At 36.8% G+C, this 18646-nt stretch overlaps 1 protein-coding gene across 1 annotated transcript in view; it reads right to left on the bottom strand.

Moving 5' to 3' along the window:
- Positions 1-18646, bottom strand: part of CDC14B (cell division cycle 14B) — a 41960-nt gene that overhangs the window by 20092 nt on the left and 3222 nt on the right. The window contains exons 2-5 of the mRNA XM_062512788.1: positions 13794-13887; positions 12431-12506; positions 10515-10607; positions 85-161 (exon numbers count right to left, since the gene is read on the bottom strand). Coding sequence (XP_062368772.1) covers positions 85-161; positions 10515-10607; positions 12431-12472 — 212 coding nt within the window. The 5' untranslated portion in view covers positions 12473-12506; positions 13794-13887. The remainder of the gene's footprint in view (positions 1-84; positions 162-10514; positions 10608-12430; positions 12507-13793; positions 13888-18646) is intronic.

Genomic DNA, 18646 nt, shown 5'->3' with positions numbered 1-18646 from the left:
ACACAGTAAAAACTAGTACTGAAAAATGTTACATTCTTCTTCAAAATATCAAGGTCCAGAAAGTTCTATCAACTTGTTAGTTACCTGAAAGGAAGATATGAAACATTTCCTGACAATATAAGCCTGTACACTTCTTCTGGGGATTCTCTCAGGTATATTATCTATTATTGGAAAAAAAGAGAAAAGGAAAAAGATTATTTTATGACAGGCTTCAATAATTTCAAGTAATTTGTTTACTACAGAAGGCATAATTAGTTATCACAAAGCAGAAAAGTGCTGGCAAAGAGTAGCATTAAGAACAAATGTTTGCAAGTGTGCACTAATAAAAGTAACATAAACAATAAAAAGCTTGTCAATCTAAAGAAATATATATTTTAAAACAAACTTTATAGATTTGTGCAGGAGTTTTTCAACTATAGGCCACAGTAAAAAGGCTCCTGTTCATGTGGATTCTTACATTTCTACTACAACTCTTCTTGACCAGTTTGTACTTTTTTTAAATTAAGCTTTTAGATGTAAATCAAAACATGAAAACCAGCAGAGGTATCAGTAAAGCTGTGAGTCATCTTGCACACAAACTGTCGGTACACTCAGCAGACAAGACTAAAACAGTTATTTATGTGTGTTTTGATCTTCCTGCATCAGAACATTTGCATTCTGTAAATTTCTAAATTCTGTAGTTTCTATTTTGCACTGCTGAGGCAATAAGAGAAAACAAGTATTAAAAAAAAAAGAAAAAAGGAAATCTGTAGCTTCAGAAGCAAAATACTAAGAACAGAATGAACTGAACTTTCTACTGTTAAAAACACTCAGAAAAGAGTTCACAAAGGACCAACTTACGAGAAATATCCGTATGGTCTTCCATCACAACATGTCTGATCCCTCTTGGATAGCCTTTAACACTAAGGTCGCCTTAAAGAATATCTAAAACTCCTCTTTTTTGCATATCTCTTCTTCAAATAACATTAAACACCATCCCCAGCATGGCCAGGAGGTACCAACTGTTAATAACAAGCTGTCATTAACAGGTCAATATTCAGTAATTTCAAGTTAATACTTTTTCTTTGAAATTGCTTTAACACTCTACAGAAAGTTGTGGTTTTTTTCACCAATGTTCAGTAAAATTATTCATTTATTTTATACTAATAACATTTTCCCTTAGAGTTATTTGAAAGTAAAAATCCTCAGGAGTATTAATAAAACAACTTCCAAAAATCAAGACATGGTGTATTTACTTTCTGTTGCTTTGGATATTTTTTCTTTAAAAAGTTGGCATTGCCTTTCAAATTTCCTTGATGCTGCTGCAAAGTCAGTTTGAACAAATGGCTTAACATACCTTACACATCCTCTCTCCACACACACACACACACACACACACACACACACACACAAAACATGAGTTCGAACAGATGTTGCTAAAAAAAACCCCAACAAATAAACCCAGCTTGAAACATAACCTAAACGGACAGCTAAAACAGACATGTCAAACAGGTGACCTCTTTGATTTTCCTGATTCAATTAGTTTGCTAAGTATTTTCTGAACATTCTTCCTTGAAATTGGCAATAGAAAACAGAAAAATATATCTTTCTTGAGACATAGCTAAGTAATGAAAACTGCATGTTTTGTGCTTTCACTGGGGAGAGATAAACAATTTCTGCATTTGTATTTGCAAATATATACCCAAGATAGAAAAGATACTTAAAAATAACTCCCCACGTGTCATTGACTAGCTTATCCTCTGATGGCAAAATTAATCTTATATTCTGCAGGCATTCATTGCCTGATTTGGATGTAAAGGTTATCTTCCAAGAAATTTCAAATTGTGTGCTTTGATACAGTCCTAATTTGCATCCTGCAGCACAGTGAACACATATTGCTAGCAACCATACAAATCAAACACTCCTTTTTTATCAAGAAGAGAGCGCTGTCCCTGAAAAACTTACAAACCTGACAAATTAAATGGAATTAAAAAACAGATACCAATTAGACAGAGTTTGTAGCCAGAAATAAGTCACCTGGAAAAAACAGGATTACAGAATCACAGAATCGATTACGCTGGAAAAGATCTCTTGAGATCATCCAGTCCAATCTTTGCCCAAATATGACCATATCAACTAGACCATGGCACTGTGTGCCATGTCCTGTCTTTCCTTAAACATTTCATCCACCATCTCCTTGGGCAGCCCATTACAATGTTTAATCAATCCTTCACCCTTCCTCTGAAAAAATTCTTCCTAATGTTTGACTGGACTTAAGTGCTATCGCACTGTGTAGCATACAGAGGACTAATTGTACCACAGGCAAATAGAAATACAACTAATACTAGCTGATTTTGTAAGCACATATAAAAGCTCAGCAGAGGTATGGGAGAAATCCTTGGCCTTTCTGAGTTACCAGCTTCTTAAAGGAAACAAAATTGAATGCAGAAGCATTTGTTTACAAGTATAACAGCTGCAAGAGACATTTTTTTCCATTTTACTGTGTTGTAATAAAACAAGTTAGTTAGGTACAATATGTTAGTTCTCAAGCACAGACCCTGCCTCTGAAATTACATTGCCAGTGAAACTGCTAGAACACTTTTTTTAGCATACAGGCATATGTGTATGGACTTCACTTAACACAGCTACATAAGAATACCTCCTCCATACAAGGACATTTAAAAAACCCAATCTGATTTTGCAGTGCAAAAATACTTGCATTGTACAACTGAAGGAAAATACAGCATATTTACTGAAGAAGGAAGCTTATTCTGAAACAGAGATCCTGCTACACTCAGCTGTGATACTACTACACACAAAAGACACAAGTGAACAGCTGCAGAGGCAACAGTTGATAAAATGGTCAGATGGTGTACTCAGTGAAAAGTATTTGCAAAACAATTAGGTTTGTTATGAGAATAGCGGGATGAGGGCAATGGTGTAGAGTGCTTCAAAGGGGAAGAATAACATTCACACATAATGGGAAAGACCAAAACAGATAATTACTTCACAAGCAAAGTATCCTGGCAGTAGCACAACACAAGACGCTGTGATAGTCAAAGTGGAGACAGGATCAATTTCTGTCACAGTTTAAGGGAATATCCAGTTAGAAATCCTGTAACCAAGGATGTAACCAAGTCTGGAGGAAGGCTGAACATGGGTGGGGCCCGCTTTTAGTTTGGGGTGCACTAGATTCCACATATGGTAACAGGTAAGACTGAAGCAGCAAAGCTCAGAGAAGCAACAGATGTCAAGGCAGCAGAGGCCACACATCTGCATTAGGAAATGGTCTGCACCAAAAGAATTCCATCAGTCGACAGAGAGCCAGCAATGAAGATCTGACATCTTTACTATGCACTTCCAGCAGCTTTAAAGCTTAACAGCTGGGTTTAGTGTGGTCCTGTGGACTGAATGCCCATTATCAGTTGGGATTGCTCCTACACTGCTCCATGAAGTGAACCAAAATACAGTAGTCAGCATTTAAGGAAAGATTCAGTTCAAAAAAATATTCCTGACACATCTGTATCTATACAAAACTAAATATAATACTATTTCTGACCTGGAGGAGGCCAATCAAGCCCTAAAGATGAACAATTTCATTGGAATGATGTGAGTGAACAAAGGACTAAAGAAAGCAAATAAACAGAAAAGAGAAAGTAGTAGTGATCAAATATCTGTAGCAGACAGAAGTGTTCAAGGAGAGAAGGACTTTCTAAGGCAGCAAGCAGAACTGAAATTTTAGAAAAGAAGAGAATGGAAATGTTGATCTGATGAATAAAGAAACAAAGATATATTTGTAAATTAATGAGGTATGTACTCGGGGAAGGAGAAGAAATGAGAGAAGACAAACTCCAGAAATCAAAATATACAACAGCTGAAACTAATTTGTCCAGATGCTGATTACAATTTATGTTTCTGCTGTGCTTTTGAAGATGATGAAAACTTTCACAAATAAAGTTGTTTTCTCATGCCAGTAGAGCGATCAACAAAAATGACTACTAAAAAATAAAAATATTAAAATAAATTTTGAGTAATATATTGTTACTTAGCAGAAGCAGGCATTCTCTGGGATAATTTTTATCCCTTTGTATATACAAATGAAGAAAAGACTATTAGAATTTTAAAATCATTTCCCAAGGGGCTCCTTTCCTGCAGTTAGGGAAATATTAAATAAAAAAAGTTTTCTTTCAATAAAATTTAGGCAATGCAGCATGTATCCACAAGCTCAGCTTTTAGAATTTTTCCTACAGTCATATGCAAGTGCAGATAGGAATATACATACATGTCTACACACACACAAATACAGAAAAACTTTTAAAATCTTTTAGAAATCTTTTACGTAAATACCTTTCAGGAAAATTTTTACTATAAGAAATTGATATCTTTCAAGTCAAACTTATAATTTTATCACAATCTGCAATCATTTGTATACAGACAATTTAGAAATTTGAGGATTTTTATGCATATAAAACATATCCTACTGAACTTCAATTCAAAGGAATTTGCTATTAGCAGCTGAACCACTAACAATGCTCTAGGACACCCGTTTCTAATTAAGGAACTACAGACACCTCTATGAATGGTCAAGGAACCATCCAAGCACTGAACATTGGGAAAGGCACTCAAGCACTCCTCCTGCCAACATCGCTGTGCAGTCAAACAGTTGCTTTCAAGTTCACTCAATGAAATACAAGAGTTTGCAGGATTAGGTGACCCAGTCTTTATTTATGAGCATTTAAAATCAACCAGAGAATGAGAGCTTTTAGCAAGCCATGTTTTCATCTGATTCATTAGTGTTTTCAATCCAGCCTTAATTTTAAGAAACTATTTCCTAGATTGGCATTATAACCATTGGAATGGTATTCACAATAGGATGCAAAGTACTCTTGGTGAAAGGGAAACAAGTCTCTGGTTAAAAAGGCATTTTAACTGTCAAGTGAAATAGTAATGCTGCATATAAGACAAAACATGTTTAGCAATAATAATCTATGACATAACTTGTTGCTTTTTCAGGAAAATTAAACAGGTTGTTGAAATAAGCTTTACTGTTAGAAATTATATCAACTCAAGTCTGCAAACAGGACTTTAAATTCATATCTATGATGTACTAAATACAATCATGTTTGTCCACCTGTTCACTCTCAATTGAAAAAATCTGCTTAAGGCTGCTACCTAAATAATACATTTTACCAACCACACTGGCTTAGAAGCCAGAAAATAATGAAATAATTAATTTCAAAATGCGAACAAGCCATTTTACATGATACAACTATGTTCCAAAAAATATCACTCACCCAAAACAGCTTGAACTGTTGTAAACAGCAAATAATTAAACCTACACATTCTGAACAAATGCAAGTAACTGCTGCATGTGACCAGACTCAAACACAAGCTCATACAGTTGTTATAACTTTAAAGTACTAAAATTTTATTTCATTAAAACCTCATTTGGATATACCACTCAGTTAGTAGATTTTCTAGCAGTATTCCTTAGGACAAAATGTTAGATGTTACAAAATTAAAATAGAAGTTTATTACAACAAAAAGCTTCCTGTATAGATTTGTGTTGTAGTGAAGAAATGCATGTGGCCAACAGTTTCATTACTGGCAGAAACACAGCCATTAAGTGGATAAAAGTGACAGAGAGTGAATAACTGCCTGTCTCTGGTAACTCTCTTTTATCACCATAAGCAAAAGCAAGAAACCTCCAATTACATTTTAAACACCAGAGGGAAAGTATAAAAAACCCTGAACTGACTGAACTGGGCACAATACTACTTCATGCCAGGTAAGAAAGCAACCTAAAACTATAGAGTGAGGGACCTCCAAAAGAACAACCCTTCTCCTATGGAGACAAGCAGTTTTGTAGGAACATCCTGGAATAGAACCTAGTACAAACAGCAGGAAAATCTGCCGCTGTGAAGATAAACCATGATTTCCCAAATACAGTTCAGAGAAGGTAGTATTTTAGAGGACACAAACTCAGAGACAGCCAAGACTTCAGGTAACTTCTCCTTAAATGAAAGGTCAGCACTTTGTCCATCCTGTCTCTGCCACTTGCTCGTCAAGCACCTCTCACCAAAACATAGCTGAGGGTAAACGTGGTTTACCCACTCTAAATTTGAGCACTAACACAGTTACCCACTCACCACCACCCAACCTGGATCACTAGGCAGGTTTATCTCAGGCTTAGCCAGAGATAATTCTGCAAGTGTCACAGTAAGAACAGAGCAGTTCAACATCACACCAATGGCTGCCAATTGATTCTCCAACCTCCAGCTTCCACCCAGCATTAGGCCCACAACTAGGAGGGACACTAACAAATTGAAAAGGCAAAAAACCAATACTATGGATTAGAACAGACGAAGGAAACGCTGCTTACCCTGAAGAAAGAAGATGAGAAAATAGACAAAGTACAGAGATGAGTCCTGGAGAAGGTGACCTGAATTACAGCAGTTCATGGGGCGGTACCCTGGGAGGGTCACCCTCCAAGTACATAATTAGTGCCAGGCCTGAGAAAAAAAACACTGTTACTAAGTTAATGTAGCCAAGGGGAGAGGGGGGAGCTTGGGAATTGGGTGGACAGGGCACAGAGGGTACATTTTCTTTCGTAATATAGAAGGAGAAATGATGGAAGAAGCAGACTTTCCTCACCCACAGCCAAGTCCTGGTGAAAATCAAGAGAAGCCAGTGTAGGTATCAACTCAGAAGATCACTGCTGCTTTGGTAGTGTGGTAAGGCCTGAGCAGTGCAGATAGCTTTCAAGGAAAAGATTTTTCTTTAAAAGGTGAAGAACAAAAGCTTCCCCCCCTCCCCCCCTTCTTTCCCTTTTCCCCCTCCACCCAAATAAAGTGTAAACATTCAACCCAAAACACTGAATTCTGGCTACCCTCTGTGTGGCTGAACGTGTGAAATTTTTGCTAACCTACACAGAAGAATATTATTCCCATTATGTCTGTAAAAATGTAGAAACAAAATACAGAATTAAAATAGATGAAAGATGAACAATAAAGGGATTAGGGTCTAAATTGTTAAGATTTACTCTAAAAAATAGTATTTTATTCTAAAACTACATATACAACAATGTATTTGTAAACTTAGTTCTTCACTCTTAAGGCCATGTTATACTGAAGAGCTTGAGTTAGGTTGTGCTGTCACATCAAAGTACACCTGGAAGGAAGCAGGAGATGCAGGAGGGGGGAGAAAGAAGCATGTACTCTGGAGAGTTCATAAACTACCTCCACTGAAGAGGAAAGAAAGACAAGTTAGATGAAATGGAATGGGGGAAACATTAAAACATATCAACTGTGAAGAAAAGACTGAGAACAGACATTGCTTGAAAACAAGAACACTAACAGCTGCCCTTACCACACCACTGTTAATGAAGACTTTCATAATTGCCTTAGTAGTCCAAATGAGCATATGCCCACATGATACATATACACACATACACATTTCAACAAAAGATGACAAATGATAACTCATGCTTGTATATCCCTATTCCTTTAAGCAAAAGTTATAATATTCTGTTTAAGAATACAAATTTGAGCTCAACAAGCCTTTGAAAAGACACACTCAGAAGTTGAATGTTTATGAGGACATAGAAGTCCCAGAGGAGAACTAGTTACATACAGTTCATTACAGTTTCATAGTTTAAATGTAACCATGTTAAAAAAACCAAAAAAGATAACAAAACCAGAAATCACACAGACTCACTGCACCTTGCTATTCTTGAAAACGTTTCAGCCTGTTATTCCTAAAAAGTAATTTGTAGCACTTGTACCTACAGAGCAATTTGCACTCAAAACTGTGCTTGTTACCAAACACTTTTCAAAACAAGTAGACAAGCACAATTTTTGTTACTAAATCTGCAAAGGCCATGTTCCATTTTTACTTCCTTGCTCTTCCTTGAATGAACAGGAACTCCTCCAAAGTGGGAATGCACTGCTTACCCACAGAGTACCTCAACTAAGGTAAACTGTTGAAATGGAAACCTACCATGAAGCTTAAAAAATAGAATCAAGTAAGAAAACACATTAAATCCACAGAAAACAAAATACAGTATCAACCTAAAACTTACACTGTAAGATCAGAAAATAATATATGACAATCAGCTCAAGCAACAAAGAGTATTACCAACATCACACTGCCTGATTAATTAAAATTACAGAAAAACTCCTTAAAGATTTGATCAGTATCTCAATGGTTCTTTCTTCAACAAAAAAACAAAGCATTCTGAATTAAAGAAGGTAGACACTTAAGCCTGCATATGTTTTAAATAAAGAAGTCATCAATATTTCCTTTCCATCAGGGAATATGCATATAGACATGTTTATCAGGCATTCAGAACAGATCCTGTATTGCTTGCTTCATAGAGAACAATCCAATTCTCCCTGCAGAAAGTAGAAATATGGGACAAGTATGTGTAAGCATTTGAGCACTGAGCTCTGTAATTAAGCTTGCCTCTTCATGAAAGTTCATCAAAGCATGCCACAGGAAAAAAAAGCCTCAGGGGCACAGTTTTTCTTCTGTGATCCTTCTGTGGAATCCTGCCTACATGAAACTGGGAAAAATCTCTATTCTACTGTAAAGAAAAAAAAAAAACAGTACCAAAGCCAAAATGTATTGCACTGGAAAGAAAATCAGCATCTAGCTAGAGCTAGCTGACTATCTTAGACCTGCAAATTTGCAAGACACCTACATGCAAGGAGGTGGCTGATACTTGTACTGTGCTTCACTTTCCCCTGGGCCTTCCAGGAAAACTGCCAAAATATTCAGTGTATACAATATAGTAACTTAAACACTTCTCCAAACTCAGAACTACTGGTGGCTTTGACTAGCCTCTTCCTGCCAGATGACCTGCATCTGCAACTAGCCCTACCATATGCCTTGGCTAGGCAGACATGATCTCATGTCATGGATCCGTGTGAGCATCCTTTCTTTACTCTGCAACTCCCACTTCCTTCACTGCAGCTCTCTAAAGCAAAAACTGCCTGTTCATCTGTACAACAGCCTCCATTTCTAATGTGCTTTGGATTGTCATAAGCCATACACATTAATCTTAGAGCTTTATTCAAGACTGTTGAATCATTCACCTTCACCGGGATGTTATTACTGCAATATGGCAGGGCTACCAGGTGATTAAAAATAAGTTTTATTTTAGGTTTTCTGTATACTTTTGCAGTCAACCACAGTATTTTCTTATTTGATTGTTTTGCCATTAGCTAATCTTCCGTACCAAAATTCTGCTCAGAATGTCAGCTGCTGTGCCATACAATGTTACCACTACACATATTTAGAAGAAGAAGAAGAATAGGAAAAAACAAAGCCCACTTTTTTTCCAAATAATGGGCGATAACTGAAGCCAGTCCCCTCTTGCTCTCTGGGCCTCAATTATGGTCAAGTGATTAGAAAGAGTAGTCTTCCTAAAAGCTGCATCTGTTTTGTCAACATAACCCCTTAAGAGCAAACAAGCTTAGTAACTCATATTTCCAGCCTCCATATGGTTTAAGTATGCACAGGATTACAGCAACATTCCTAAGTACTTGTGTTTCAAATACCAAGGGTGACACGTTTTGAAATTTAGTTCTCAATTTGTAAAAAGTGCTATAGAATATAGACAACCCCAGGGAAACCCCAGAGAACAGAAAATGGACATCCTGCATGATGCAGAGAGGCAGCAAGGAGACTGCCTGCATCACAGAAAGTACTGTGTAGCCTTGGCAGCCAATAAATAGGAATAACCTAAGGCTACATGAACTTCAATCCCTCAAATCTCCAACATCAAAAATTGCATAGCTTCTCACTTCATTACTCAGTAAAGAAGAGAAATGGTTACAACCAAGGTGTGTTACAAGTCAGAACATGAATATAGCGCATCACAGCTTTCATCCTGAAATATTCAGCATTTTATTCCTTGACTATATTTTTTGTGTACCAAATACATGCAGTTGTGATGTAAAGCCAGTCCCTTTTCCCTCTGCAGTCACAGACTAGGCTTAGTACCTTTCCAGCCACATTTTATCTTCCCTGGCTTTATACAGGCTCTAAACTCATCACACACTCTCACTGCTTCTCCTGGGTTAACTGAAGAGATTACTTTGTATTAGAGAAGAATCAGCTGACGAAGGAAAGGTTTATTTAAACATGTGCTGGTAGATGATACATTATACTTTGGACAAGATACTATTTTTCTATTACGAAGAAGAAAAAACAGGTTGTGTGGTTGGGGAAAGGCAAAATTTCAAGAAACAATAACTTTTTCTAAATGAAAATATTGATATTGATTTTTTTTCAGTGATGCTCTTATTTCTTAAGAACAGAAACGGCAGTAGGGGGGAAAAAAACTAAAATCATACAACTTCACATACCTGCTAGACTTTAGAAACTCTCTTATTATGGGGTACATTACTATAATTACATTAGTAGGATGATTATTCAAGAGAAGAGAATTGTTTTTTATCTGGCTGTTCTAAAAACTGAGTGTGAAAAAAATGAACACAGTCAGCAGCTGATGCAAAAAGTTAAATACTTACTGCGTAGGAGCCTATGAGGAATGCAGCATTCGCCTGCTTTTTCTGATCAAAGCCAGTATAATGAATTATTTTCTTCCTTATCAATGAAAATGACTGCATCAAAATAAACAAAAATATGATTTTGAATTTTAGACCTTTTATACCTTCTTTTATAAAATCAGAGGAATGCAAGTGTTTGTTTACCTCCTTTCATCCAGCTGTAGTCAGAGAAACAAAAATACTATAGAGTAGTCCCTAAGAAGCTTTGGAAAACTGTATTGCATCCCTACTTAGATTTTTCCAGTATTTTTCCCAATATCCAGCCTGAATAATTTTGATACAAATTACTGAAACATTTTCTGTTTTTTCTAAATGTATTTGTATCTTCAGTTAGCATTTTTTACTTCAAGCTTATGCAACAGATAGCCATTTATGAAAATAGAAGTGGCATTGTCAAAAGCATCACAGGTATATTAAAGTTGCAAAAATTTTAAAGACAGAGTTTACACCTTTTCATTCATTTTTCAAAATCAAATGTAGATAAATACACAAGTATTTGTTTCTAAAGATCAGAACCATGCTTAGATTAAAATACTTTGAAAGTATTTCTAAACTTCATCATAAATATTTTTTAAAGCATCATGTTGCCTTGGCATACAGTTTCTCCATTTATCTTAGGATGTGGGTGGAGTGGCATTTTCAATAGAAAGGACACACACATGTGTGTGGCAGTTATCCCCTAACTGGCCCTTGAAATAAATTCTGAAGTGTTTGAAACTGCACACTTTGATAAACTGCTAAGGTATCAGGTCATTTTATGCATTTAAATAGCAATGGTACTTGTTCAAGATTCCAGATTCAATGCATTCAAGGAAAAAAAAAAAAAAACAACCCAGATCAGTAGGAGTAAAATATTCTCAGAAATCCTGACATATCAAACACAAGACATGGAAAGGGACTGACATAGATTTGTGTTCCTTCAGAGCATCCTGTATACAAAAATCAGATTTTACCACCTCCCAGCCTGGACCACAAAACAGCAATACCACACCTTGTGGGTGCCAAAAGCTTCTACAACCTAAAGAATAATAAAGCAAGTCTGTATTATGCAAACTATTATCTGTGACAGACATCAAGGAATGGAAAAGAATACACTCTTATTCTGTAATGTGCTGTATATTTCCCACTTTTCACAGTTCAATGGCAGTTTAAAGATTTAAGAAGTTTTGGAGAGGCAAACCATGACTGACATTAACAAAAATATGCTTTTCTATATGCCAAGCAGGCTTTATACTTCAACATCTACTAAAGGTTAACTAGCTTGTAGTCAGTTGCGTTAATTAGTTTAAGAAATCCATTTTAAAGACACCATGCTCTATCAAGGGCCCAATCCCAAAAATTAATGAGCTCCTGTAAGAGAAAATAATCTGCAGTATGAGCAGAGCAGCCTCCTCCAGGCCAATGCTATCAGTTCTACTAAAGATCACATGTTGCTCATTACTGAAGAATGCCAGCATCAGAAGAGAAACCAAGTAAAAAAAACCAAAACAACACATTTCAAATAAAACCATAGCACTACACCCTCAAGCTCACTCAATATTGGCAGATTGCCAATAAGATAGAATTCCAGGAAAGAAGCTTTTCCTATAAAAGAGGCTGTATTCTTTTAGCAACTGATCTTCTAGAGCTTAATGATAGTTACTGCCACAGTTGTGCATCTTCTATTTCTTAAAAGTAAGTGGGTTTTTGCACCCTGATCCGCCTCCCCCCTAAAGTCACCTCACTAAAACACAGCATTCATATCCAGAATTCAGATGGATTAGGAAAACAGGAAAGCACCTGAACAATAACAACAACAAAAGAAATTTTGGCCTCATTGTTATTGTTTTTTAAAAAGCCTGTAATATTGGTTTTTGAATAAAAAACCCAAGCATTACCTTTAATTTCTTATTTAGCTTGCAGCAGTATCTGTAGATCATTGCCAGATTGAGTGGTCCAAAGTCAGCATAGAAGCTGTTAGAAGAAAGGGGGAAAATTGTACAAGACCTCTGTAAATGCCTTTTTTTTAACAAGATGCACAAAGCAATGAGTAATAATATACATGTGATATATGTACATAATTCTAAAAACAAGCATGCTTTCTTACATAAATACATATGTACTGTTTTGTTGGAGGAAATGTTTTGTAATCTTTAAATATGGACTAAATTTTTTTTGTTTTCTACACAGCACCATTCAAAACCAATACCCCATGCGGAGGAGTTCGGCGAGGGAAGAATGCAATCAGTCAATATGATTGGTAGAGCATTGTTCACTTTATTAAGGCTAGCATTAACATTTATACCTTTTACATACTTGCTTAATACACTTGACATATGCTTATTGGTTCTTCTTGCGTGTTTCCCTTACATGATTGGCTTCAACAAGCGTGAGATAGTTACACCCTCTGCTTTCCTAACAGTGTCTTTGTTCACAGACTTCTACCCACTACTCCCTAGACTTCACAGACTTCTATCTTATTATTGTATAACTCCTGCCTCAAGGACATGCTGACTTTGCTGTGTCTACGTGCCTCTCAGCACTTCTCCTCTGACCACAGGGCCTCGGTCGAGCCATGTCCAAGTTCTGCTAACCAACCATCAACAACCCCAGATTTTAAAAACTATTTCTCACTACTGTAAAATTCTGTGACAGAACTTCTTTAAATCTACTTTAAGAGGAGCTCATAAGCTTTAGTTTAAAAGAAGGCAACTCATAGTGCTAGAGAAAAGGGAACACAGAGAATAAAGATTGATTAGTGCATTAAAAAACAGCAAGCATGCCCTTGATCAAAACTACTTGAAGAAATAGCAACATTACACATCATGTAAAAGACAAACACTGTTCACTACAAGGGAAATAATATATCCATTGCCAGCTCATAAAGGATTGATTTGACTTAGTCATTTTCTTCTGTGATTCCAGTAAATTCACGCATACCATTTAATACATGAAGAACCAAAGACACCCCTTTTAGTCTGGCATACTATGTGCACTTCTGAATTTATATGGCTGCATCATGTTTTTGTGTCTTCTAACAGGAATGGGTACAGTGAGGGCTTCTGCTTAGAAAATGTTTTTAAGAAATCCTAATGGGAAAGCAAGAAACCCTTCAAAGGCCTATAAATCATCACAGCATGCAAGTCTTAGAAGACCAAACTCCCATAATTAATTCTCCAAAGAGACTGATTCCTCACTGCTGTTGCTCTGACTAATTTATTTCTGTATAAAAACAGTAAAAAGAATTAAGTTGGTACTTACTTCTCATACACAAGTTCATCATCTATGCAGAAATAATGGGTATTTGCAGCTCCACTCTTTGGTTTTTGGTAGAGAATTGCAAAATAAAGGCGATCTGAAATGCAAGAAAATTGGAAGCTTTTATAAACATCATGCTTTTCTGCTGAAAGTCTGAAGTATTACTTGTCAATGGGACAACTTTAAATGGTTTAGAAGGAAGAAAATCTTCTTGTAAGTATTAAATTAGGTATTATTATTTCTCCTGTGTTAAACAAACAAGGCACACAAAGATTGAAGCTTTTTATTCAGCAGCATTCCCATAATCCACAGCTCTTCAGTGTTCTTTCCCAAAGTGTTCCTTGTTTGATGACTTCGCAAAATAGCAGGAGCCTGACTTGCACCCACACACAGCAGATATCTCCTTTGGCAGGTTTGGTTGCGCTCCAAATACCAATGCACATACACCACCCCCTTCAAACTAAACCAAAAACCCCTCTGCACCTCTGAGCACCTAAGTTAAACTAAATGATGAAGCACACTCACAACCAAACAGAGGTGCTTCCTCCTGTAAAGCCATGACTTCAAGAGTAGCACCACGCAATTAAAGCCTGCAGGTAACATGGAGGGAGGCAACTGGGCAGCCCATGCTGCCCATAGAAGCCCCAGCCAAGCCTCCACCTGGACGTCTCCAACTGAATTCCCAACCCCACTCCAGCTGTCCCTTCAAAGACTGTGTGCCTGTAAGCAGGAGATATCTTGTACTTGCCCTGGCTTCCTTTGTTAAGCTGAGGGGGAAAAAATACCAGTGGTATTCACATGGATATAAATTACTTTTATGGCCAGGGAAGCTGAAGCCCCAGTGAACTTTAAACACTGACTGTGCTCCAGCTATAAATTGCTATGCTTTTGGTAATTGGTCAATAAAAATTGAGGCTTGTAGCACCACTGCAATACTTGTCTTCCTTCTGCAGAGAAAATATCATCATAAAATATTTGGATTAAAATTCAGCCCTAAAAGGAAAGCTTTTTTTTTTTTTTCTGCAAATTAGCTCCCAAGAACAGAAATTATTTAAGTATCAAAAACAGATAACATGCAAGTATCATTTCAAGACATGATCTGTGATGAGGAAACACTGTATGTCAGTTTTTAGACAGTGGAGGTGGGGGGTGGGGAGGGGCTAGAAATTCACTTTAAGCTTCAAAACAACATCATCCATGACCAGCACTTAGAAACTATTACTTGTATCTTGAAAATACATGTTCAAGTATGCCATGAAAGGAGTGACCATATCTATATTTCAACAATCACATGCTCAGTGCTCACCTACATACACTAGTATCTCAAGAGTGAAGGCAGGCAAGTCCACCAAAAAATGTACATTTTCCTAATGCTTTTTTCAGTAGAACAGCAGTCTGATGTGAGGGGTTTGGCTTAAACATTTACAGGTCATGAGCAACAGTGGAATGTACAGTCCTCCTAAGAAAGTCAGGCACTTACTTCCTTACTTCCTAGCAGATGGAATGCACCCAACTTGCTTATTTAATTTCTAATAGTCTCATCGTGTAAGCAGAGCAGCTGCAAGTACTAGATGTGAAGTGCATTACCTGCTTCGGTACCTCCCACCATTTACCAAATCATTCCCTGAAAACAAGTAAAGGATAAAATTTAGAGTAATGCGTGCATTTTTAAGAAGCAGCTACACTGGCCCACGAAGTGAATTATATGTGAGAAGCAAGGGTACCAATACTTCAACTGGGTGCAAAACACACTGTGGCAAAAACTGCTTCACAGAAAGGCAGTCCTGAGGGTGGACTTTTGGGGGTGGTTCCCCACCACTGTGTTAATCACTGAGCTGAGTCAACGTGGATTTGCATGAATTAGAAACTGTAACAGGTATCCCTAATCAATACTTAAAAAAAAAAAAAGAATAAGAAAAAAAAGGAAAATGAAAGGAAGAAAAGGGGGGGAGAGGAAGGGAAAAAATGAAAAAATAAGAAAAGGAAGGCAAGAAAAAAAGAAAAAGGAAAAAGAAAAGAAAAGCGGGAAAGAAGGTAAAAAGCTGCTCTGTTGACTTACTCTACTCTGAGAAAGAGAGCTAACGTGCAGGAGAACTGAGGGCAGGGGAGGAAGCAGAAAGGAGAACTGAGAGGATGTGATGCCTAGGGATTGTGTTTAAACCGGCATTGCTAGATTCTACACATGTCACTGCAGCCCCAAGCTATAATTTCACACCACTTCTAAACTGATTTAATGGCTAGCTGCCACCAGGTTCCTTAGAAGGAAAAATCTTCTGAGTTTGCTCACTGAACTAGCCTGCTGAGGGTTAACAGCAGGAATATGCAGTCAAAATTTTTCCCTCCATGGCATCTGTCCTTAAGTGCCAATCTAATTATTGACTAGATTGAGCTCTCCCTCTTTATTGTACACAAACAATAACCACATCAAAGTATGTGAAGAATGGCAGTAGTACTCAAACTGAGTACCTTGCTACCTTTTTGCACTTCAACTTCTTCACAGAAACTTTACATCATATTTGAAAATATAAACGTACTTTGCAAAGAAAAGTCTCCAAAATCTTCAAATACAAAAGGAGGACAAAAATGAAAATAAATATAACTTGCACAGGTCAAAGACCTAAAATAATTTAGCATTTTGCTCCAAAACAGGATTTGAAATAAAAGAATGACTTGCATCCTCAGTGCTCATACTGTTACTGAAATGCTTCTGTGGCTTGCAAAAGCGTCCAGCAAAAGTAAGAATTCCTATCTTGAGGCAGTGTGTATGTGGCCTTCTGAATTGCTATTGGCAATTCTGCTCTGGTATCTCTGAACTGTGTTCATTGTTGCTGTTCTTAAAACACCTGAAAGAAATTTGCGTTTAATGAGTTTACAGAAGTATCTCACAATAAGAGCAGTGTGTGTCAAATGCCAGTATCCTGACAAACTGTCCATTCCTGTGCACTGCTAACAATTACTCCCTATTATGTAAATAACAGGCTCCATCTTTTTAGCATGTTTCCTATGGGGAGATTTTAGAATGAAGAAATTTCCTGAAAGTGTATTTACCCTTCTGCTGATTTACCAGTCCACCATCTGATAAATGCTGTATTACTTACCATGTCTGTTTTTACCTGTTTTTTTTCCAAACACATTCCAAGTTCTATTTAATCAAGTGGGTTGGTTTTTTAACACAAATTAAGAGAAAGGAGAATTCCTTCATTAAGGACCTGACTGCAGGATTGAGAGCTTATACATAAAATACACTCAAGCACTGATGATTTGATTTCACTAGGATTCCACACAGGTTTGGACTGCCAGAAGCAAGGCTTCCCTTTCATTATCTTTATGTTTCTTTTGCTAATTTTAGCTTTTGAGTATTTCATTTACATATAGTGCACTTGAACACTTCACAGTTCCTGCAAATTTCTGATTAAAAAATCATTCTAAAACTATCCAAGTAGACCAGTCCTTTCTAATCATCTCTCCGAAGAACGACAGAGTAGGGCTCACTGCCTTGCAGGCTGCATCTGCTCTGCAATTAGGAGATATGGCTGCAGCATGTTAGATATACTTCAAATACACTTAATTTTTTTCAGCCTTATATAACAAAACAGTTAAAATACATAAGCTTGGATGTCACAGCAGGCAACTAATTTGAGTAAGCATCCAATGTACAACAAAATGAGCCTGCATACCCCTAACTGAGATACAGGTTACCACAGCTGTTACTGCTGGTACCTCAGCTAGTGAGACTAAAGCTAGCACAAGCATGACTGTCCAAGCTGATTGCAGAGTGTTACAGAAGGGAAAGCACTCTGCCTGCTTATCAGAGTCACAGTGTTCTGTGGAAATAGATGTGTAGAAAACTGCGAGATACCACTTCAAAATCACACTGATGTGAATTTAGAGATGAAAAAATAATCCCCTTCCTTTACTCTCAACAAGACTGATGCTTTTCAGGTTGTGCTTCACAGGCCTTCAAGAAAGAAATTTCATTAATTCAAGAATTACAGTTGGACTTGATAATCTTAGAGGCTTCTTCCAACCTAATTGATTCTATGACTTTAAGTGAGAACTAAATATTAAACAGGCATTAGTGGCAGGACAGGTTTGCATATGATCAGAAGACATTACTTAATGTAAACAGAAATTCTACATTTCTATTGTTAAATAGATGCCTTAGTTGAGAAACTCAGCAACTGACAGTAAAAAAAACCCCATCATTAGTCTGTTTTGGATCACCGGGAATGTAATCAAAGGGTTTTTACTATTTTAAGAGGAGTGTATTTCTAAATTCAGAGCTGGTATATGGAATTTTGTTGTGTTTGACGTAAAAAAACTTCAAAATATTTGAAAGACATAAAGAGAAAACATAAAAGGCAAATTGTATTGCAATATCAAGACCAAAAAAATGGCTTTCAGTTTTTCTATCCTTGAAAATATTAATTCAGTCGTCATCACTATGATATTTCTAATTTAGCAAGTGACAGAGTTGGCCACTGGAACAACAGTGTGGACTCTGAAAAAGAAAATGAAAGTACACTAAAAACATAGAGGAACTTTTTTTAAAACAATAAACTATCAAAGCATTCTTTTCAGTGCCATGTCATGACTGATCAGAACTGTTACTTCACTCACATAGAGTGCTTCCACTCTGCTGCTCTTGACTGATACACAAAATTGCGTATGTTCATGCAGTTTCAGTGCTGGATTAGACACTAAAAACCTTAAGCATGTATTTAAAATCTTAACTTTGGAAAAGACTCACAAGTAGGTGAGGTCATATTGATAAAAGAGTAAACATAGTTTTTGTACCGAGATAGCTGCATAATAAAAACTAACTGAAAATGCTGACAGTGAAAATACTGGAAGCT

Source organism: Cinclus cinclus, chromosome Z (genome assembly GCF_963662255.1).
Source record: "Cinclus cinclus chromosome Z, bCinCin1.1, whole genome shotgun sequence".
Classification (NCBI taxonomy): domain Eukaryota; kingdom Metazoa; phylum Chordata; class Aves; order Passeriformes; family Cinclidae; genus Cinclus; species Cinclus cinclus.
The sequence above is the reverse complement of the archived record's forward strand: the minus strand, read 5'-3'. Positions and strand labels throughout refer to the sequence as shown.